At 45.7% G+C, this 24,092-nt stretch overlaps 1 protein-coding gene across 1 annotated transcript in view; it reads right to left on the bottom strand.

The window, feature by feature from the left end:
* Positions 1 to 24,092, bottom strand: part of LOC109881161 (protein phosphatase methylesterase 1) — a 37,791-nt gene that overhangs the window by 5,609 nt on the left and 8,090 nt on the right. The window contains exons 3-9 of the mRNA XM_031791631.1: positions 23,406 to 23,463; positions 23,180 to 23,231; positions 22,229 to 22,383; positions 21,065 to 21,155; positions 18,761 to 18,826; positions 16,053 to 16,206; positions 1,598 to 1,715 (exon numbers count right to left, since the gene is read on the bottom strand). Of these exons, the coding sequence (XP_031647491.1) occupies positions 1,598 to 1,715; positions 16,053 to 16,206; positions 18,761 to 18,826; positions 21,065 to 21,155; positions 22,229 to 22,383; positions 23,180 to 23,231; positions 23,406 to 23,463 (694 nt within the window). The remainder of the gene's footprint in view (positions 1 to 1,597; positions 1,716 to 16,052; positions 16,207 to 18,760; positions 18,827 to 21,064; positions 21,156 to 22,228; positions 22,384 to 23,179; positions 23,232 to 23,405; positions 23,464 to 24,092) is intronic.

Raw genomic sequence — 24,092 nt, 5'->3', positions numbered from 1 at the left:
GACTGTAGTGTCATGTAGTGTCATGTAGTGTCATGTAGTGTCATGCAGTGTCATGTAGTCTCATGTAGTGTCATGTAGTGTCATGTATCTGGGGTAAAGTAAGGATGGATTAGACTGTAGTGTCATGTAGTGTCATGTAGTGTCATGTAGTGTCATGTAGTGTCATGTAGTGTCATGCAGTGTCATGTAGTGTCATGTAGTGTCATGTAGTGTCATGCAGTGTCATGTAGTGTCATGCAGTGTCATGTAGTGTCATGTAGTGTGATGTAGTGTCATGCAGTGTCATGTAGTGTCATGCAGTGTCATGTAGTGTCATGTAGTGTCATGTATCTGGGTTAAAGTAAGGATGGATTAGACTGTAGTGTCATGTAGTGTCATGTAGTGTCATGTAGTGTCATGTAGTGTCATGTAGTGTCATGCAGTGTCATGTAGTGTCATGTAGTGTCATGCAGTGTCATGCAGTGTCATGTAGTGTCATGTAGTGTCATGTAGTGTCATGTAGTGTCATGTATCTGGGGTAAAGGAAGGATGGATTAGACTGTAGTGTCATGTAGTGTCATGTAGTGTCATGTAGTGTCATGTAGTGTCATGTATCTGGGGTAAAGTAAGGATGGATTAGACTGTAGTGTCATGTAGTGTCATGTAGTGTCATGTAGTGTCATGTAGTGTCATGCAGTGTCATGTAGTGTCATGTAGTGTCATGTAGTGTCATGCAGTGTCATGCAGTGTCATGTAGTGTCATGTAGTGTCATGTAGTGTCATGCAGTGTCATGTAGTGTCATGTAGTGTCATGTAGTGTCATGTAGTGTCATGCAGTGTCATGCAGTGTCATGTAGTGTCATGTAGTGTCATGTAGTGTCATGTAGTGTCATGCAGTGTCATGTAGTGTCATGTAGTGTCATGTAGTGTCATGTAGTGTCATGTATCTGGGGTAAAGTAAGGCTGGATTAGACTGTAGTGTCATGTATCTGGGGTAAAGTAAGGATGGATTAGACGGTAGTGTCATGTATCTGGGGTAAAGTAAGGATGGATTAGACTGTAGTGTCATGTAGTGTCATGTATCTGGGGTAAAGTAAGGATGGATTAGACTGTAGTGTCATGTATCTGGGGTAAAGTAAGGATGGATTAGACTGTAGTGTCATGTAGTGTCATGTATCTGGGGTAAAGTAAGGATGGATTAGACGGTAGTGTCATGTATTTGGGGTAAAGTAAGGATGGATTAGACTGTAGTGTCATGTATCTGGGGTAAAGTAAGGATGGATTAGACTGTAGTGTCATGTATCTGGGGTAAAGTAAGGATGGATTAGACTGTAGTGTCATGTAGTGTCATGTATCTGGGGTAAAGTAAGGATGGATTAGACTGTAGTGTCATGTATCTGGGGTAAAGTAAGGCTGGATTAGACTGTAGTGTCATGTAGTGTCATGTATCTGGGGTAAAGTAAGGATGGATTAGACTGTAGTGTCATGTACCTGGGGTAAAGTAAGGATGGATTAGACTGTAGTGTCATGTACCTGGGGTAAAATAAGGATGGATTAGACTGTAGTGTCATGTATCTGGGGGTAAAATAAGGATGGATTAGACTCTATTGTGATTTACCTGCTAACAGGAGGAGTTTGGGCAGGTTACATCCCAGGAACAGATTAGAGATCCCTCTGAACCATCCGTCCCAGTACTTCTCTGCTTTGGACAGGTCTATACGCCAGCTGTACACACCCTGATAACACACCAAAGGGTTAAACCCGTCACCAAGGTAACGAGAAGAACACAAGGAATGCATCGGTCACTTCGGCCAATCCTGGAGTGCGTAAACTGAACAACAACAACGTCAAAAAACGAAATACTGGTCACACTCAAATGTGAGACCAGCGACCCCTTGTAATAAGTATACACAACCCTGTGTTGAGAATGGATCGGTGAACTGTTTAAGAGAAAATCACCGAAAAGAGCGTCTCACTCTTAACAAGGAGGACTTTAAAAGCTGAATGCTGTTTTTGATGCCAACACTGTTAAACTAGCGAAGGGGACCGTCACTGCTGCTCGACGAGACTAGAGTCCTCTACAGTAGCTGCTGTGGATTCTACCATGAATATGAACCAGGAGACTGGAGTCCTCTACAGTAGCTGCTGTGGATTCTACCATGAATATGAACCAGGAGACTAGAGTCCTCTACAGTAGCTGCTGTGGATTCTACCATGAATATAAACCAGGAGACTAGAGTCCTCTCCAGTAGCTGCTGTGGATTCTACCATGAATATGAACCAGGAGACTGGAGTCCTCTACAGTAGCTGCTGTGGATTCTACCATGAATAGCAGGTAGCCTAGTGTTTAGAGCGTTGGACCAGTAACCGAAAGGTTGCTGGATCGAGCTGACAAGGTAAAAGTCTGTCATCTGTCCCTGAACAAGACAGTTAACCCACTGTAGGGTGCATCACTGTAGTAGACTGTAGGCTGCATCTCACTGTAGTAGACTGTATCTCACTGTAGTAGGCTGTAGGGTGCATCACTGTAGTAGACTGTAGACTGTATCTCACTGTAGTAGACTGTAGACTGCATCTCACTGTAGTAGACTGCATCTCACTGTAGTAGACTGCATCTCACTGTAGTAGACTGTAGACTGCATCTCACTGTAGTAGACTGTAGACTGCATCTCACTGTAGTAGACTGTAGACCGCATCTCACTGTAGTAGACTGTAGACTGCATCTCACTGTAGTAGACTGTAGACTGCATCTCACTGTAGTAGACTGTAGACTGCATCTCACTGTAGTAGACTGTAGACTGCATCTCACTCTAGTAGACTGTAGACCGCATCTCACTGTAGTAGACTGCATCTCACTGTAGTAGACTAGGCTGCATCTCACTGTAGTAGACTGTATCTCACTGTAGTAGACTATCTCACTGTAGTAGGCTGTAGACTGTATCTCACTTTAGTAGACTGTATCTCACTGTAGTAGACTGTATCTCACTGTAGTAGACTGTATCTCACTGTAGTAGGCTGTAGACTGTATCTCACTGTAGTAGACTGTATCTCACTGTAGTAGACTGTATCTCACTGTAGTAGACTGTATCTCACTGTAGTAGACTGTATCTCACTGTAGTAGACTGTATCTCACTGTAGTAGACTGCATCTCACTGTAGTAGACTGCATCTGACTGTAGTAGACTGCATCTCACTGTAGTAGACTGTAGACTCCATCTCACTGTAGTAGACTGCATCGCAATGTAGTAGACTGTAGACTGTATCTCACTGTAGTAGACTGCACCTCACTGTGGTAGACTGCAAACTGCATCTCACTGTAGTAGACTGCAAACTGCATCTCACTGTAGTAGACTGCACCTCACTGTAGTAGGCTGTAGACTGCATCTTACTGTAGTAGACTGTATCTCACTGTAGTAGACTGTATCTCACTGGAGTAGACGACATCTCACTGTAGTAGACTGTAGGCTGCATCTCACTGTAGTAGACTGCTTCTCACTGTAGTAGACTGGATCGCACTGTAGTAGACTGCATCTCACTGTAGTAGACTGTATCTCACTGTAGTAGACTGCATCTCACTGTAGTAGACTGTATCTCACTGTAGTAGACTGCATCTCACTGTAGTAGACTGCATCTCACTGCAGTAGACTGTAGGCTGCATCTCACTGTAGTAGACTGTAGGCTGCATCTCACTGTAGTAGACTGTAGGCTGCATCTCACTGTAGTAGACTGCATCTCACTGTAGTAGGCTGCATCTCACTGTAGTAGGCTGCATCTCACTGCAGTAGGCTGTACACTGCATCTCACTGTAGTAGACTGCATCTCACTGTAGTAGACTGCATCTCACTGTAGTAGACTGTAGACGGTATCTCACTGTAGTAGACTGTAGACTCCATCTCACTGTAGTAGACTGCATCGCAATGTAGTAGACTGTAGACTGTATCTCACTGTAGTAGACTGCACCTCACTGTGGTAGACTGCAAACTGCATCTCACTGTAGTAGACTGCAAACTGCATCTCACTGTAGTAGACTGTAGACTGCATCTTACTGTAGTAGACTGTATCTCACTGTAGTAGACTGTATCTCACTGGAGTAGACGACATCTCACTGTAGTAGACTGTAGGCTGCATCTCACTGTAGTAGACTGCTTCTCACTGTAGTAGACTGGATCGCACTGTAGTAGACTGCATCTCACTGTAGTAGACTGTATCTCACTGTAGTAGACTGCATCTCACTGTAGTAGACTGTATCTCACTGTAGTAGACTGCATCTCACTGTAGTAGACTGCATCTCACTGCAGTAGACTGTAGGCTGCATCTCACTGTAGTAGACTGTAGGCTGCATCTCACTGTAGTAGACTGTAGGCTGCATCTCACTGTAGTAGACTGCATCTCACTGTAGTAGGCTGCATCTCACTGTAGTAGGCTGCATCTCACTGCAGTAGGCTGTACACTGCATCTCACTGTAGTAGACTGCATCTCACTGTAGTAGACTGCATCTCACTGTAGTAGACTGTAGACGGTATCTCACTGTAGTAGACTGTAGACTCCATCTCACTGTAGTAGACTGCATCGCAATGTAGTAGACTGTAGACTGTATCTCACTGTAGTAGACTGCACCTCACTGTGGTAGACTGCAAACTGCATCTCACTGTAGTAGACTGCACCTCACTGTAGTAGGCTGTAGACTGCATCTTACTGTAGTAGACTGTATCTCACTGTAGTAGACTGTATCTCACTGTAGTAGACTGCATCTCACTGTAGTAGGCTGTAGGCTGCATCTCAATGTAGTAGGCTGTAGACTGTATCTCACTGTAGTAGACTGTATCTCACTGTAGTAGACTGTATCTCACTGTAGTAGGCTGCATCTCACTGTAGTAGACTGCATCTCACTGTAGTAGACTGTATCTCACTGTAGTAGGCTGTATCTCACTGTAGTAGACTGCATCTCACTGTAGTAGACTGCATCTCACTGTAGTAGACTGGATCGCACTGTAGTAGACTGCACCTCACTGTAGTAGGCTGTATCTCACTGTAGCAGACTGTATCGCACTGTAGTAGACTGCATCTCACTGTAGTAGACTGTAGGCTGCATCTCACTGTAGTAGACTGTATCGCACTGTAGTAAGACTGCATCTCACTGCAGTAGACTGTAGGCTGCATCTCACTGTAGTAGACTGTAGGCTGCATCTCACTGTAGTAGACTGTAGGCTGCATCTCACTGTAGTAGACTGCATCTCACTGTAGTAGGCTGCATCTCACTGTAGTAGGCTGTATCTCACTGTAGTAGACTGCATCTGACTGTAGTAGGCTGCATCTCACTGTAGTAGGCTGCATCTCACTGTAGTAGGCTCCATCTCACTGTAGTAGACTGTAGGCTGCATCTCACTGTAGTAGACTGTAGGCTGCATCTCACTGTAGTAGACTGCATCTCACTGCAGTAGGCTGTAGACTGCATCTCACTGCAGTAGGCTGTAGGCTGCATCTCACTGTAGTAGACTGTAGGCTGCATCTCACTGTAGTAGACTGTAGGCTGCATCTCACTGTAGTAGACTGTAGGCTGCATCTCACTGTAGTAGACTGTAGGCTGCATCTCACTGTAGTAGACTGTAGGCTGCATCTCACTGTAGTAGACTGCATCTCACTGCAGTAGACTGTAGGCTGCATCTCACTGTAGTAGACTGTAGGCTGCATCTCACTGTAGTAGACTGTAGGCTGCATCTCACTGTAGTAGACTGCATCTCACTGTAGTAGGCTGCATCTCACTGTAGTAGGCTGCATCTCACTGCAGTAGGCTGTACACTGCATCTCACTGTAGTAGACTGCATCTCACTGTAGTAGACTGCATCTCACTGTAGTAGACTGTAGACGGTATCTCACTGTAGTAGACTGTAGACTCCATCTCACTGTAGTAGACTGCATCGCAATGTAGTAGACTGTAGACTGTATCTCACTGTAGTAGACTGCACCTCACTGTGGTAGACTGCAAACTGCATCTCACTGTAGTAGACTGCAAACTGCATCTCACTGTAGTAGACTGTAGACTGCATCTTACTGTAGTAGACTGTATCTCACTGTAGTAGACTGTATCTCACTGGAGTAGACGACATCTCACTGTAGTAGACTGTAGGCTGCATCTCACTGTAGTAGACTGCTTCTCACTGTAGTAGACTGGATCGCACTGTAGTAGACTGCATCTCACTGTAGTAGACTGTATCTCACTGTAGTAGACTGCATCTCACTGTAGTAGACTGTATCTCACTGTAGTAGACTGCATCTCACTGTAGTAGACTGCATCTCACTGCAGTAGACTGTAGGCTGCATCTCACTGTAGTAGACTGTAGGCTGCATCTCACTGTAGTAGACTGTAGGCTGCATCTCACTGTAGTAGACTGCATCTCACTGTAGTAGGCTGCATCTCACTGTAGTAGGCTGCATCTCACTGCAGTAGGCTGTACACTGCATCTCACTGTAGTAGACTGCATCTCACTGTAGTAGACTGCATCTCACTGTAGTAGACTGTAGACGGTATCTCACTGTAGTAGACTGTAGACTCCATCTCACTGTAGTAGACTGCATCGCAATGTAGTAGACTGTAGACTGTATCTCACTGTAGTAGACTGCACCTCACTGTGGTAGACTGCAAACTGCATCTCACTGTAGTAGACTGCACCTCACTGTAGTAGGCTGTAGACTGCATCTTACTGTAGTAGACTGTATCTCACTGTAGTAGACTGTATCTCACTGTAGTAGACTGCATCTCACTGTAGTAGGCTGTAGGCTGCATCTCAATGTAGTAGGCTGTAGACTGTATCTCACTGTAGTAGACTGTATCTCACTGTAGTAGACTGTATCTCACTGTAGTAGGCTGCATCTCACTGTAGTAGACTGCATCTCACTGTAGTAGACTGTATCTCACTGTAGTAGGCTGTATCTCACTGTAGTAGACTGCATCTCACTGTAGTAGACTGCATCTCACTGTAGTAGACTGGATCGCACTGTAGTAGACTGCACCTCACTGTAGTAGGCTGTATCTCACTGTAGCAGACTGTATCGCACTGTAGTAGACTGCATCTCACTGTAGTAGACTGTAGGCTGCATCTCACTGTAGTAGACTGTATCGCACTGTAGTAAGACTGCATCTCACTGCAGTAGACTGTAGGCTGCATCTCACTGTAGTAGACTGTAGGCTGCATCTCACTGTAGTAGACTGTAGGCTGCATCTCACTGTAGTAGACTGCATCTCACTGTAGTAGGCTGCATCTCACTGTAGTAGGCTGTATCTCACTGTAGTAGACTGCATCTGACTGTAGTAGGCTGCATCTCACTGTAGTAGGCTGCATCTCACTGTAGTAGGCTCCATCTCACTGTAGTAGACTGTAGGCTGCATCTCACTGTAGTAGACTGTAGGCTGCATCTCACTGTAGTAGACTGCATCTCACTGCAGTAGGCTGTAGACTGCATCTCACTGCAGTAGGCTGTAGGCTGCATCTCACTGTAGTAGACTGTAGGCTGCATCTCACTGTAGTAGACTGTAGGCTGCATCTCACTGTAGTAGACTGTAGGCTGCATCTCACTGTAGTAGACTGTAGGCTGCATCTCACTGTAGTAGACTGTAGGCTGCATCTCACTGTAGTAGACTGTAGGCTGCATCTCACTGTAGTAGACTGTAGGCTGCATCTCACTGTAGTAGACTGTAGGCTGCATCTCACTGTAGTAGACTGTAGGCTGCATCTCACTGTAGTAGACTGTAGGCTGCATCTCACTGTAGTAGACTGTAGGCTGCATCTCACTGTAGTAGACTGTAGGCTGCATCTCACTGTAGTAGACTGTAGGCTGCATCTCACTGTAGTAGACTGTAGGCTGCATCTCACTGTAGTAGACTGTAGGCTGCATCTCACTGTAGTAGACTGTAGGCTGCATCTCACTGTAGTAGACTGTAGGCTGCATCTCACTGTAGTAGACTGTAGGCTGCATCTCACTGTAGTAGACTGTAGGCTGCATCTCACTGTAGTAGACTGTAGGCTGCATCTCACTGTAGTAGACTGTAGGCTGCATCTCACTGTAGTAGACTGTAGCTGCATCTCACTGTAGTAGACTGTAGGCTGCATCTCACTGTAGTAGACTGTAGGCTGCATCTCACTGTAGTAGACTGTAGGCTGCATCTCACTGTAGTAGACTGTAGGCTGCATCTCACTGTAGTAGACTGTAGACTGCATCTCACTGTAGTAGACTGTAGGCTGCATCTCACTGTAGTAGACTGTAGGCTGCATCTCACTGTAGTAGACTGTAGGCTGCATCTCACTGTAGTAGACTGTAGGCTGCATCTCACTGTAGTAGACTGTAGGCTGCATCTCACTGTAGTAGACTGTAGGCTGCATCTCACTGTAGTAGACTGTAGGCTGCATCTCACTGTAGTAGACTGCATCTCACTGTAGTAGACTGTAGGCTGCATCTCACTGTAGTAGACTGTAGGCTGCATCTCACTGTAGTAGACTGTAGGCTGCATCTCACTGTAGTAGACTGTAGGCTTCATCTCATTGTAGTAGACTGTAGGCTGCATCTCACTGTAGTAGACTGCATCTCACTGTAGTAGACTGTAGACTGCATCTCACTGTAGTAGACTGTAGACGGTATCTCACTGTAGTAGACTGTAGACTCCATCTCACTGTAGTAGACTGCATCGCAATGTAGTAGACTGTAGACTGTATCTCACTGTAGTAGACTGCACCTCACTGTGGTAGACTGCAAACTGCATCTCACTGTAGTAGATTGCACCTCACTGTAGTAGGCTGTAGACTGCATCTTACTGTAGTAGACTGTATCTCACTGTAGTAGACTGTATCTCACTGTAGTAGACTGCATCTCACTGTAGTAGGCTGTATGCTGCATCTCAATGTAGTAGGCTGTAGACTGTATCTCACTGTAGTAGACTGTATCTCACTGTAGTAGACTGTACCTCACTGTAGTAGGCTGCATCTCACTGTGGTAGACTGCATCTCACTGTAGTAGACTGGATCGCACTGTAGTAGACTGCACCTCACTGTAGTAGGCTGTATCTCACTGTAGTAGACTGCATCTCACTGTAGTAGACTGCATCTCACTGTAGTAGACTGGATCGCACTGTAGTAGACTGCACCTCACTGTAGTAGGCTGTATCTCACTGTAGTAGACTGTATCGCACTGTAGTAGACTGCATCTCACTGTAGTAGACTGTAGGCTGCATCTCACTGTAGTAGACTGTATCGCACTGTAGTAAGACTGCATCTCACTGCAGTAGACTGTAGGCTGCATCTCACTGTAGTAGACTGTAGGCTGCATCTCACTGTAGTAGACTGTAGGCTGCATCTCACTGTAGTAGACTGCATCTCACTGTAGTAGGCTGCATCTCACTGTAGTAGGCTGCATCTCACTGTAGTAGGCTGCATCTCACTGCAGTAGGCTGTAGACTGCATCTCACTGTAGTAGACTGCATCTCACTGTAGTAGACTGCATCTCACTGTAGTAGGCTGCATCTCACTGTAGTAGGCTGCATCTCACTGCTTTGTCTCCCATCTCACTGTAGTAGACTGTAGGCTGCATCTCACTGCTTTGTCTCCCATCTCACTGTAGTAGGCTGTATTTCACTGTAGTAGACTGCATCTGACTGTAGTAGGCTGCATCTCACTGTAGCAGGCTGCATCTCACTGTAGTAGGCTGCATCTCACTGTAGTAGACTGTAGGCTGCATCTCACTGTAGTAGACTGTAGGCTGCATCTCACTGTAGTAGACTGCATCTCACTGTAGTAGACAGCATCTCACTGCAGTAGGCTGTAGACTGCATCTCACTGCAGTAGGCTGTAGGCTGCATCTCACTGTAGTAGACTGTAGGCTGCATCTCACTGTAGTAGACTGTAGGCTGCATCTCACTGTAGTAGACTGTAGGCTGCATCTCACTGTAGTAGACTGTAGGCTGCATCTCACTGTAGTAGACTGTAGGCTGCATCTCACTGTACTGTAGACTGTAGGCTGCATCTCACTGTAGTAGACTGTAGGCTGCATCTCACTGTAGTAGACTGTAGGCTGCATCTCACTGTAGTAGACTGTAGGCTGCATCTCACTGTAGTAGACTGTAGGCTGCATCTCACTGTAGTAGACTGTAGGCTGCATCTCACTGTAGGCTGCATCTCACTGTAGTAGACTGTAGGCTGCATCTCACTGTAGTAGACTGTAGGCTGCATCTCACTGTAGTAGACTGTAGGCTGCATCTCACTGTAGTAGACTGTAGGCTGCATCTCACTGTAGTAGACTGTAGGCTGCATCTCACTGTAGTAGACTGTAGGCTGCATCTCACTGTAGTAGACTGTAGGCTGCATCTCACTGTAGTAGACTGTAGGCTGCATCTCACTGTAGTAGACTGTAGGCTGCATCTCACTGTAGTAGACTGTAGCTGCATCTCACTGTAGTAGACTGTAGGCTGCATCTCACTGTAGTAGACTGTAGGCTGCATCTCACTGTAGTAGACTGTAGGCTGCATCTCACTGTAGTAGACTGTAGGCTGCATCTCACTGTAGTAGACTGTAGGCTGCATCTCACTGTAGTAGACTGTAGGCTGCATCTCACTGTAGTAGACTGTAGGCTGCATCTCACTGTAGTAGACTGTAGGCTGCATCTCACTGTAGTAGACTGTAGGCTGCATCTCACTGTAGTAGACTGTAGGCTGCATCTCACTGTAGTAGACTGTAGGCTGCATCTCACTGTAGTAGACTGTAGGCTGCATCTCACTGTAGTAGACTGTAGGCTGCATCTCACTGTAGTAGACTGTAGGCTGCATCTCACTGTAGTAGACTGCATCTCACTGTAGTAGACTGTAGGCTGCATCTCACTGTAGTAGACTGTAGGCTGCATCTCACTGTAGTAGACTGTAGGCTGCATCTCACTGTAGTAGACTGTAGGCTGCATCTCACTGTAGTAGACTGTAGGCTGCATCTCACTGTAGTAGACTGCATCTCACTGTAGTAGACTGTAGACTGCATCTCACTGTAGTAGACTGTAGGCTGCATCTCACTGCAGTAGACTGTAGGCTGCATCTCACTGTAGTAGACTGTAGGCTGCATCTCACTGTAGTAGACTGCATCTCACTGTAGTAGACTGTAGACTGCATCTCACTGTAGTAGACTGTAGGCTGCATCTCACTGCAGTGGACTGTAGGCTGCATCTCACTGTAGTAGACTGTAGGCTGCATCTCACTGTAGTAGACTGTAGGCTGCATCTCACTGTAGTAGACTGTAGGCTGCATCTCACTGTAGTAGACTGTAGGCTGCATCTCACTGTAGTAGACTGTAGGCTGCATCTCACTGTAGTAGACTGTAGGCTGCATCTCACTGTAGTAGACTGTAGGCTGCATCTCACTGTAGTAGACTGTAGGCTGCATCTCACTGTAGTAGACTGCATCTCACTGTAGTAGACTGTAGGCTGCATCTCACTGTAGTAGACTGTAGGCTGCATCTCACTGTAGTAGACTGTAGGCTGCATCTCACTGTAGTAGACTGTAGGCTGCATCTCACTGTAGTAGACTGTAGGCTGCATCTCACTGTAGTAGACTGTAGGCTGCATCTCACTGTAGTAGACTGTAGGCTGCATCTCACTGCAGTAGACTGTAGGCTGCATCTCACTGTAGTAGACTGTAGGCTGCATCTCACTGTAGTAGACTGTAGGCTGCATCTCACTGTAGTAGACTGCATCTCACTGTAGTAGGCTGCATCTCACTGCAGTAGACTGTAGGCTGCATCTCACTGTAGTAGACTGTAGGCTGCATCTCACTGTAGTAGACTGTAGGCTGCATCTCACTGTAGTAGACTGTAGGCTGCATCTCACTGTAGTAGACTGTAGGCTGCATCTCACTGTAGTAGACTGTAGACTGCATCTCACTGTAGTAGACTGTAGGCTGCATCTCACTGTAGTAGACTGTAGGCTGCATCTCACTGTAGTAGACTGCATCTCACTGTAGTAGGCTGCATCTCACTGCAGTAGACTGTAGGCTGCATCTCACTGTAGTAGACTGTAGGCTGCATCTCACTGTAGTAGACTGTAGGCTGCATCTCACTGTAGTAGGCTGCATCTCACTGTAGTAGACTGTAGGCTGCATCTCACTGTAGTAGACTGTAGGCTGCATCTCACTGTAGTAGACTGTAGACTGCATCTCACTGTAGTAGACTGTAGGCTGCATCTCACTGTAGTAGACTGTAGGCTGCATCTCACTGTAGTAGACTGCATCTCACTGTAGTAGGCTGCATCTCACTGCAGTAGACTGTAGGCTGCATCTCACTGTAGTAGACTGTAGGCTGCATCTCACTGTAGTAGACTGTAGGCTGCATCTCACTGTAGTAGGCTGCATCTCACTGTAGTAGACTGTAGGCTGCATCTCACTGTAGTAGACTGTAGGCTGCATCTCACTGTAGTAGACTGTAGACTGCATCTCACTGTAGTAGGCTGTAGGCTGCATCTCACTGTAGTAGACTGTAGGCTGCATCTCACTGTAGTAGACTGCATCTCACTGTAGTAGGCTGCATCTCACTGCAGTAGACTGTAGGCTGCATCTCACTGTAGTAGACTGTAGGCTGCATCTCACTGTAGTAGACTGTAGGCTGCATCTCACTGTAGTAGGCTGCATCTCACTGTAGTAGACTGGAGGCTGCATCTCACTGTAGTAGACTGTAGGCTGCATCTCACTGTAGTAGACTGTAGGCTGCATCTCACTGTAGTAGACTGTAGGCTGCATCTCACTGTAGTAGACTGTAGGCTGCATCTCACTGTAGTAGACTGTAGGCTGCATCTCACTGTAGTAGACTGTAGGCTGCATCTCACTGTAGTAGACTGTAGGCTGCATCTCACTGTAGTAGACTGTAGGCTGCATCTCACTGTAGTAGGCTGCATCTCACTGTAGTAGACTGTAGGCTGCATCTCACTGTAGTAGACTGTAGGCTGCATCTCACTGTAGTAGGCTGCATCTCACTGTAGTAGACTGTAGGCTGCATCTCACTGTAGTAGACTGTAGGCTGCATCTCACTGTAGTAGACTGTAGACTGCATCTCTCTGTAGTAGGCTGCATCTCACTGTCGTAGGCTGCATCTCACTGCTTTGTCTCCCATCTCACTGTATCTCATGTTTTGGTTTTCTGGATCTCCATTATTGCTCCATGTTACCACGGCTACGTTCAGTAGGCTACCGGTAATGTTACCACGGCTACGTTCAGTAGGCTACCGGTAATGTTACCACGGCTACGTTCAGTAGACTACTGGTAATGTTACCACGGCTACGTTCAGTAGGCTACCGGTAATGTTACCACGACTACGTTCAGTAGGCTACCGGTAATGTTACCACGGCTACGTTCAGTAGGCTACCGGTAATGTTACCACGGCTACGTTCAGTAGGCTACTGGTAATGTTACCACGGCTATGTTCAGTAGGCTACCGGTAATGTTACCACGACTACGTTCAGTAGGCTACCGGTAATGTTACCACGGCTACGTTCAGTAGGCTACCGGTAATGTTACCACGGCTACATTCAGTAGGCAAACCGGTAATGTTACCACGGCTACGTTCAGTAGGCTACTGGTAATGTTACCACGGCTACGTTCAGTAGGCTACCGGTAATGTTACCACGACTACGTTCAGTAGGCTACCGGTAATGTTACCACGGCTACGTTCAGTAGGCTACCGGTAATGTTACCACGGCTACATTCAGTAGGCAAACCGGTAATGTTACCACGGCTACGTTCAGTAGGCTACCGGTAATGTTACCACGGCTACGTTCAGTAAACTACCGGTAATGTTACCACGGTTACGTTCAGTAAACTAACGGTAATGTTACCACGGTTACATTCAGTAAACTACCGGTAATGTTACCACGGCTACGTTCAGTAGGCTACCGGTAATGTTACCACGGCTACGTTCAGTAGGCTACCGGTAACGTTACCACGGCTACGTTCAGTAAACTACCGGTAATGTTACCACGGTTACATTCAGTAGGCTACCGGTAACGTTACCACGGCTACGTTCCGTAGGCTACCGGTAATGTTACCACGGTTACGTTCAGTAAACTACCGGTAATGTTACCACGGCTACATTAAGTTGAAAAACTTTCTTGAACGTAGCAGATATAAATTAATCTAATAGAGCCAACGTTATTCCTTATTTCAACATGTCAGAGAGGCATATTTGCTCTACATAGTATATTCTATCTGAATGTTCCAAAACATTGCGTCCTGCTGAACGTGCCCACCAGGTCGTTAGCTAGAACTAGCTAGTGAGGTAACATGGTGTAGCTTTTTCATGTGTTTAACGGTCCAGTCCGTACGGTAGCCTATAAGGGCCAGAATCAAGCAGTTTCTGCAAGTAACCAAGTTTTAGAATTGACCACCATATGCTTCATGAGTATAAAATGCATCCTGGCAATGCACCAATAGAAATGAAGCTTCGGTATTCTGGGTCATATCTTTTGTATGGTAGCCTATAAGGGCCAGAGTCAAGCAGTTTTCTCTGAGGAAAGTAGGAAGACTTGGCTTACATTGGTTACAGAACCTGTATATGAAATGTAGTGGGAAAAGTGGGAGGATTGAGAGAGATTGTAAATTCAAACACCACCTAATTTTCTAGAGCCTACTCAAGAGAAATTAAGACAGACTTGATGTTTTACTATTAAACTCAAGATAAATGAAAACAGACTTGTTTAACTATTAAACTCAAACTAAGCTTTTGTTTTAAATTCGTAAAACAACTTGTGTTTCTTAACCAGTCAAAGGGTAGCTAACAAGAAGGATGGTGGTGACTGGTTAGCTAAGGTGAAGCAAGAGAGTCGCCTGCGTGATCTGTATAATCGGAGGCGGAGCCAGAGCTTGTCTGCCCACACATCACTTGCTCCTCTGCAGCTCACCAGCTGATGTCGCCTGCGTGATCTGTATAATCGGAGGCGGAGCCAGAGCTTGTCTGCCCACACATCACTTGCTCCTCTGCAGCTCACCAGCTGATGTCGGCTGCGTGATCTGTATAATCGGAGGCGGAGCCAGAGCTTGTCTGCCCACACATCACTTGCTCCTCTGCAGCTCACCAGCTGATGTCGCCTGCGTGATCTGTATAATCGGAGGCGGAGCCAGAGCTTGTCTGCCCACACATCACTTGCTCCTCTGCAGCTCACCAGCTGATGTCGCCTGCGTGACGTGTTCTTCCCACTGCTCATCTACGCTGCTAATATTAATTGTGTTTATCATGATGTGAAAAGTTCTCAATATCTCCAAAAACTATTGTTTTTATTTATTTATTTTACCAGGCAAGTCAGTTTAAGAACAAATTCTTATTTTCAATGACGGCCTACCAGGGAACAGTGGGGTTAACTGCCTCGTTCAGGGGCAGAACGACAGATTTGTACCTTGTCAGTTCGGGGATTTGAACTTGCAAACCTTTCGGATACTAGTCCAACACTCTAACCACTAGGCTACGCTGTCCAGTCCACTTAGTAGTCATATTTCAGTCACAGAGATATTGTCTCGTTTTAGTCAACATTTAAATATTTTTCATTTAGCTATAGTTTTTTTTCTGGATCTATTTAGTAAGTCATCGTCTCATTAAAAAATGTATTGACAAAATTAACACTGCACCGAACTACTTAAGTAAATCCTCTTTTAGTTTTAAAGCACTTCATTGCTGGATCCAACTACACAATACATTTCCATGTTCTGGTGCCGTTCTGGCAATTTAAATTATTGACTGGGGACCTTCTTCTTGAATAGCGTGTTGTGTTGTAATTTACTGGTTTTCTATTACATTATATCGTTTTTGTTTGATTTTGTCTTTTGATCATGTTTCTGATAAAATATATTTGCTCCCTTGTGAAAGATACCCTTGTCTCAATGGTGAGTCCCCTGCTTAAATAAAGGTAAAACAACAAACAAAATGGTGGTTAGTGTGTGTGTGTGTGTGTGTGTGTGTGTGTGTGTGTGTGTGTGTGTGTGTGTGTGTGTGTGTGTGTGTGTGTGTGTGTGTGTGTGTGTGTGTGTGTGTGTGTGTGTGTGTGTGTAAGTAAAGGACGTTGGTTTCTTACCTCGGGTTCCGGGATGCTCACCTCTGATGTACCGTCTGGCTTGTCGCTAACGTAGCTCGGGTCAACGCAGATCTCCTCGTTGCCCTCGACGACTACGTCACTAACAGGGACGGCCTGCTCAGGCGATTCAACAACATCCTCCACCTCTACATGCCTACAGAGTACAGGTGAGACATTTTGAGAAGTCTAAATTGGATCCTTGGGATGTCCAACTCTGATGTCACCCCATTGAAGTTGACATTCTAAGTGGTTTTAAAGTGGAACTTCAGTCTCTGTTTAACATCTGGTTTACTGAACAGAAGGCACATCTCAATAGGTGGTCCAGGTATGATATCATGATACAGATTACAGATTCCCTTTGTGAAGTTTGCAGTTTAGTCTACTTTAAATCAAATGTAATTTATTTATATAGCCCTTCTTACATCAGCTGATATATCAAAGTGCTGTACAGAAACCCAGCCTAAAACCCTCAAACAGCAAGCAATGCAGATGTAGAAGCACGGTGGCTAGGGAAAAACTCCCTAGAAAGGCCAGAACTTAGGAAGAAACCTAGAGAGGAACCAGGCTATGTGGGGTGGCCAGTCCTCTTCTGGCTGTGCCGGGTGGAGATTATAACAGAACATGGCCAAGATGTTCAAATGTTCATAAATAACCAGCATGGTGAAATAAATCATCACAGGCAGAACAGTTGAAACTGGAGCAGCAGCACAGCCAGGTGGAATAAATAGTCACAGTGAGCAGGCGGAACATTTACTGTATTTATACTTGAGTATCGCTTTTCAACAGTACAAGTTCCAAAATCGGCAGAGGACGTCTTTAAGGTTCGGTTTTGGGTAATCTTCTTCCCAGACACTTCTGCCCAAATGCGTGAAGAGTCTGGTAGACCAACGCGTCAAACTTGGCCTTCATTAGCCAATACAGAAAGACTTGGGAAAAAAACTCATAGGCATTGGCTTAATCTGCCAACCATTATAAAATGGTGTGTTCGGATACTGGATGCTGATTGGTTAATAACAGGAAGTTATAGCGCTACAATCTTCGTATTCCCCCCGGGGTAATTCCAGTTCACAGTTGCATTAGATGTATCAATGCACATCCACTAGCCCACAGCCCAGCCAGTCAATTTATAAACTTCATCTCCCATGTAAAAAACGTTATTAAAGACATTATTTCCTCAAGCTACTAGGCTAGCATTCCGTTTGCGACAGTTGGGGTTTGTCTAAACCTTGCTGGGTTTCTTTCTCAATCTCCACTGCCACCACCATGCTTCACTATAGGGATGTTGCCAGGCTTCCTCCAGATGTGACACTTGGTATTCAGGCCAAAGAATTCAATCTTGGTTTCATCAGACCAGAGGATCTTGTTTCTCATGGTCTGAGACTCCTTTAGATGCCTTTTGTCAAACTCCAAGTGGGCTGCCATGTACTTTTTAATGAGTGGCTTCCGTCTGGCCACTCTACCATAAAGGCCTGATTGGTGCAGAGATGGTTGTCCTTCTGGAAGGTTCTCCCATCCCCCATCTCCACAGAGGAACTCTGGAGCTCTGTCAGAGTGACCATCGGGTTCTTGGTCACCTCTCTGATCAAGGCCCTTCTCCCCCAATTGCTCAGTTTGGCCGGGTCGGCCAGCTCTATGAAGAATCTTGTTGGTTCCAGACTTCTTCCATTGAAGACTGATGGAGGCCACTGTGTTCTTAGGGACCTTCAATGCTGCAGAAATGTTTTGGTACCCTTCCCCAGATCTGTGCCTCATCACAGTCCTCTCTCGGAGCTCTACGGATAATTCCTTCGACCTCATGGTTTGGTTTTTGCTCTGACATGCACTGTCAATTGTGGGACTGTTTGCCTTTCCAAATCATGTCCAATCAATTGAATTTACCACAGGTGGACTCGAATCAAGTCGTAGAAACATCTCAAGGATGATCCATGGAAACAGGATGCACCTGAGCTCAATTTCAAAATTCTCATAGCAAAGAGTCTGAAGACTTATGTAAATAAGGTATTTCTGTTTCTTATTTTTAACAAATTTGCCCCCCCAAAAATTATGGAACCTGTTTTCGCTTTGTCATTATGGGATATTGTGTGTAGATTGATGAGGGGGAAAAGTAATTTAATCCATTTTCGAATAAGGCTGTAACGTAACAAAATGTGGGAAAAGTCCAGAGTCGAGGGTAGAAGTTATGTTTTAGGGATGTCAAGGATAGGACTAACTGAGTTTACATTGAATATGTTATTTCGTATACTATAATATACAGTATGTATATATATAAATAGGGTAGAAGTTATGTTTTAGGGATGTCCAGGATTTTCCGGCTGTCATTTGCAAATAAATTCATTAAAAATCCTACAATGTGATTTTCTGGATTTCTTTTTTTTTCATTTTGTCTGTCAGAGTTGAAGTGTACCTACGATGAAAATTACAGGCCTCATCTTTTTAAGTGGGAGAACGTGCACAATTGGTGGCTGACTAAATCCTTTTTTTGCCCCACTGTATATATATATATACAACCAGCAACGACAAGAAGGGTTTACTTTAAAGCGGTATCAATAAATTAGCCAGCTAACATTGATAAACAGATTTTCTGGTTCGTTAGGAAAGATAGATCAATTAAGATATGTGTCCGGGGTCTATCTGTTATTTCTGAATATTTAGGCGGCTGTGCAAGTATTCCCCTCTGGTTCCAGTAGAGTAGAATTAGCATGGTTTACCTCTTGATCTGTCCCACCATGGATACTCGTGCTGATTCCCGGTTCCTGATCTGACCGCTCTTAACACTGAAGGAGAGCGCATGAGAGCACACACACACACACACACACACACACACACACACACACACACACACACACACACACACACACACACACACACACACACACACACACACACACACACACACACACACACACACACACACACACACACACACACACACACACACAGAGAGAGAGAGAGAGATAACAGGAACAGTTGAGAAAGAGTACTACCAACACTGTGAAACACTGAAACGTAGCATAGCATAGGATAGCACTCTATGGAACAGCACTACCAACACTGTGAAACACTGAAACGTAGCATAGCATAGCACTCTATGGAACAGCACTACAAACACTGAAACGTAGCATAGCATAGCATAGCACTCTATGGAACAGCACTACCAACACTGTGAAACACTGAAACGTAGCATAGCACTCTATGGAACAGCACTACCAACACTGTGAAACACTGAAACGTAGCATAGCATATAAGGAGTGGTGTGTTGCTGAACGCTACCTAACATATAAGGAGTGGTGTGTTGCTGAACGCTACCTAAACATATAAGGAGTGGTGTGTTGCTGAACGCTACCTAACATATAAGGAGTGGTGTGTTGCTGAACGCTACCTAACATATAAGGAGTGGTGTGTTGCTGAACGCTACCTAACATATAAGGAGTGGTGTGTTGCTGAACGCTACCTAACATATAAGGAGTGGTGTGTTGCTGAACGCTACCTAACATATAAGGAGTGGTGCGTTGCTGAACGCTACCTAAACATATAAGGAGTGGTGCGTTGCTGAACGCTACCTAACATATAAGGAGTGGTGTGTTGCTGAACGCTACCTAACATATAAGGAGTGGTGTGTTGCTGAACGCTACCTAACATATAAGGAGTGGTGTGTTGCTGAACGCTACCTAACATATAAGGAGTGGTGTGTTGCTGAACGCTACCTAACATATAAGGAGTGGTGTGTTGCTGAACGCTACCTAACATATAAGGAGTGGTGTGTTGCTGAACGCTACCTAACATATAAGGAGTGGTGTGTTGCTGAATGCTACCTAACATATAAGGAGTGGTGTGTTGCTGAACGCTACCTAACATATAAGGAGTGGTGTGTTGCTGAACGCTACCTAACATATAAGGAGTGGTGTGTTGCTGAACGCTACCTAACATATAAGGAGTGGTGTGTTGCTGAACGCTACCTAACATATAAGGAGTGGTGTGTTGCTGAACGCTACCTAACATATAAGGAGTGGTGTGTTGCTGAACGCTACCTAACATATAAGGAGTGGTGTGTTGCTGAACGCTACCTAAACATATAAGGAGTGGTGTGTTGCTGAACGCTACCTAAACATATAAGGAGTGGTGCGTTGCTGAACGCTACCTAAACATATAAGGAGTGGTGCGTTGCTGAACGCTACCTAACATATAAGGAGTGGTGTGTTGCTGAACGCTACCTAAACATATAAGGAGTGGTGCGTTGCTGAACGCTACCTAACATATAAGGAGTGGTGTGTTGCTGAACGCTACCTAACATATAAGGAGTGGTGTGTTGCTGAACGCTACCTAACATATAAGGAGTGGTGTGTTGCTGAACGCTACCTAACATATAAGGAGTGGTGTGTTGCTGAACGCTACCTAACATATAAGGAGTGGTGTGTTGCTGAACGCTACCTAACATATAAGGAGTGGTGTGTTGCTGAACGCTACCTAACATATAAGGAGTGGTGTGTTGCTGAACGCTACCTAACATATAAGGAGTGGTGTGTTGCTGAACGCTACCTAACATATAAGGAGTGGTGTGTTGCTGAACGCTACCTAACATATAAGGAGTGGTGTGTTGCTGAACGCTACCTAACATATAAGGAGTGGTGTGTTGCTGAACGCTACCTAACATATAAGGAGTGGTGTGTTGCTGAACGCTACCTAAACATATAAGGAGTGGTGTGTTGCTGAACGCTACCTAAACATATAAGGAGTGGTGCGTTGCTGAACGCTACCTAAACATATAAGGAGTGGTGCGTTGCTGAACGCTACCTAACATATAAGGAGTGGTGTGTTGCTGAACGCTACCTAACATATAAGGAGTGGTGTGTTGCTGAACGCTACCTAACATATAAGGAGTGGTGTGTTGCTGAACGCTACCTAACATATAAGGAGTGGTGTGTTGCTGAACGCTACCTAACATATAAGGAGTGGTGTGTTGCTGAACGCTACCTAAACATATAAGGAGTGGTGCGTTGCTGAACGCTCCTCACCTCCACTCTATGGCATGGGCAATAGACTCAAAAGACCTGGGTCGTCCTTTCAGGAAGTTCTGCATGCTGTGTAGCATCTCCATGGCACTGCCTAGAGAGAGAGACCCCGCAGAGCCCCAGGACAGCAACACAATTAGACCAAATCATGAGAAAACAAAAAGGTCATTTACTTGACACATTGGAAGGAATTTACAAACAAACAGAGCAAACTAAGATGCTACTTGGCCCTAAAAAGAGAGTACATCGTGGCAGAATACCTGACCACTGTGCCTGACCCAAACTTAAGGAAAGCTTTGACTATGTACAGACTCAGTGAGCATAGCCTTGCTATTAAGAGAGGCCACCGTAGGCAGATCTGGCTCTCAAGAGAAGACAAGCTATGTGTACACTGCCCACAAAATGAGGTGGAAACTGAGCTGCACTTCCTAACCTGCCAAATGTATGACCATATTAGAGACACATATTTCCCTCAGATTACACAGATCCCACAAAGATTTTGAAGTGTAGTGGGGAGGAGCCTGCTGCTAACGGTATGGACTGGGCCCTACCTTCCACCACGTCTATCACCACCAATCCTACAGTAGTGGGGAGGAGCCTGCTGCTAACGGTATGGACTGGGCCCTACCTTCCACCACGTCTATCACCACCAATCCTACAGTAGTGGGGAGGAGCCTGCTGCTAACGGTATGGACTGGGCCCTACCTTCCACCACGTCTATCACCACCAGTCCTACAGTAGTTGGGAGGAGCCTGCTGCTAACGGTATGGACTGGGCCCTACCTTCCACCACGTATATCACCACCAATCCTACAGTAGTGGGGAGGAGCCTGCTGCTAACGGTATGGACTGGGCCCTACCTTCCACCACGTCTATCACCACCAATCCTACAGTAGTGGGGAGGAGCCTGCTGCTAACGGTATGGACTGGGCCCTACCTTCCACCACGTCTATCACCACCAGTCCTACAGTAGTGGGGAGGAGCCTGCTGCTAACGGTATGGACTGGGCCCTACCTTCCACCACGTCTATCACCACCAGTCCTACAGTAGTGGGGAGGAGCCTGCTGCTAACGGTATGGACTGGGCCCTACCTTCCACCACGTCTATCACCACCAATCCTACAGTAGTGGGGAGGAGCCTGCTGCTAACGGTATGGACTGGGCCCTACCTTCCACCACGTCTATCACCACCAATCCTACAGTAGTGGGGAGGAGCATGCTGGAGGCGGTGTGGACAGCGATGGCCCCGCCCATACTGTGACCAACCAGGACGATGGGGGGAGGGGCCTCTCCGTAGCACGCTCGCACCACATTGGCCACATCCCTATGAGTGGCGGGACAAGAGGGACAGGTGCAGTACAGGTGAGAGATAGAGGGACAGGTGTCGACAGGTGAGAGATAGAGAGACAGGTGATGTACAGGTGAGAGATAGAGGGACAGGTGATGTACAGGTGAGAGGTAGAGGGACAGGTGAGAGGTAGAGGGACAGGTGATGTACAGGTAAGAGGTAGAGGGACAGGTGTGAGAGAGGGACAGGTGTGTACAGGTGAGAGGTAGAGGGACAGGTGATGTACAGGTGAGAGGTAGAGGGACAGGTGAGAGGTAGAGGGACAGGTGTGTACAGGTAAGAGGTAGAGGGACAGGTGTGAGAGAGGGACAGGTGTGTACAGGTGAGAGATAGAGGGACAGGTGATGTACAGGTGAGAGGTAGAGGGACAGGTGAGGTACAGGTGAGAGATAGAGGGACAGGTGATGTACAGGTGAGAGATAGAGGGACAGGGTTGGTACAGGTGAGAGATAGAGGGACAGGTGTGGACAGGTAAGAGATAGAGAGACAGGTGATGTACAGGTGAGAGATAGAGGGACAGGTGATGTACAGGTGAGAGGTAGAGGGACAGGTGAGAGGTAGAGGGACAGGTGATGTACAGGTAAGAGGTAGAGGGACAGGTGTGAGAGAGGGACAGGTGTGTACAGGTGAGAGGTAGAGGGACCGGTGAGAGGTAGAGGGACATGTGAGAGGTAGAGGGACAGGTGTGTAGAGGTGAGAGGTAGAGGGACAGGTGATGGGTAGAGGGACAGGAAGTTATTTCCTTATGTTTTACAGGTGTGTATCTTCTTACCTAGACATGGTCTGTGTGGAGAGGTCGTCTGACTGACGTACCTGGGTGGAACCTGGAGAGAAGGAGAGGTGAACACATTCTGTAAACATTGGGTTTTTAATTTCTTTATGATGTGACTATATTAAACACTATGGACGGATCCAAAATGGCACCCTTATTGTCATGACTAGTTCACTACAATCAAATAGAGTGGCATTCTGAGATGACCTTTGCTCTCTGAACTCACCGTGACCCCTGAGGTCCATGGCCAGCACCCTGCAGGTCACCCTACTGGCTATGGCTGTCTGGAGACCGAGGAGACGGAGCGACAGATAAACAAGAGAAATGGGTATTATAACAGGAATGGAAATCTCAAATGCTGGTCAGGAGAGGAGCCCGGAGTTTATAGATGATGACCGTATGGACAGTTTACATAGAAACAAAAGAAAACAGACATTGTTTTTTTTACAGGAATGGAAAGTGTTTAAGCAGTTTCAAACACTGGTCAGTAAAAACACACAAAAAATGCTGTATTTATTGTATAGACAGTTTAGAGTAATGGATTAGTTTAGAGTAATGGATTAGAGTAATGGTTTAGTTTAGAGTAATGGATTAGAGTAATGGTTTAGTTTAGAGTAATGGTTTAGTTTAGAGTAATGGATTAGAGTAATGGTTTAGTTTAGAGTAATGGTTTAGTTTAGAGTAATGGATTAGTTTAGAGTAATGGATTAGAGTAATGGTTTAGTTTAGAGTAATGGTTTAGTTTAGAGTAATGGATTAGGGTAATGGTTAGAGTAATGGTTTAGTTTAGAGTAATGGTTTAGAGTGATGGTTTAGTTTAGTGTAATGGTTCAGTTTAGAGTAATGGTTTAGTTTAGAGTAATGGTTTAGTTTAGAGTAATAGTTCACTTTAGAGTAATGGATTAGAGTAATG

The sequence above is a fragment of the Oncorhynchus kisutch genome, linkage group LG16 (genome assembly GCF_002021735.2).
Source record: "Oncorhynchus kisutch isolate 150728-3 linkage group LG16, Okis_V2, whole genome shotgun sequence".
Taxonomy (NCBI): Eukaryota; Metazoa; Chordata; class Actinopteri; order Salmoniformes; family Salmonidae; genus Oncorhynchus; species Oncorhynchus kisutch.
Note: the sequence above shows the minus strand (reverse complement) of the source record. Positions and strands in the feature narration are given on the sequence as shown.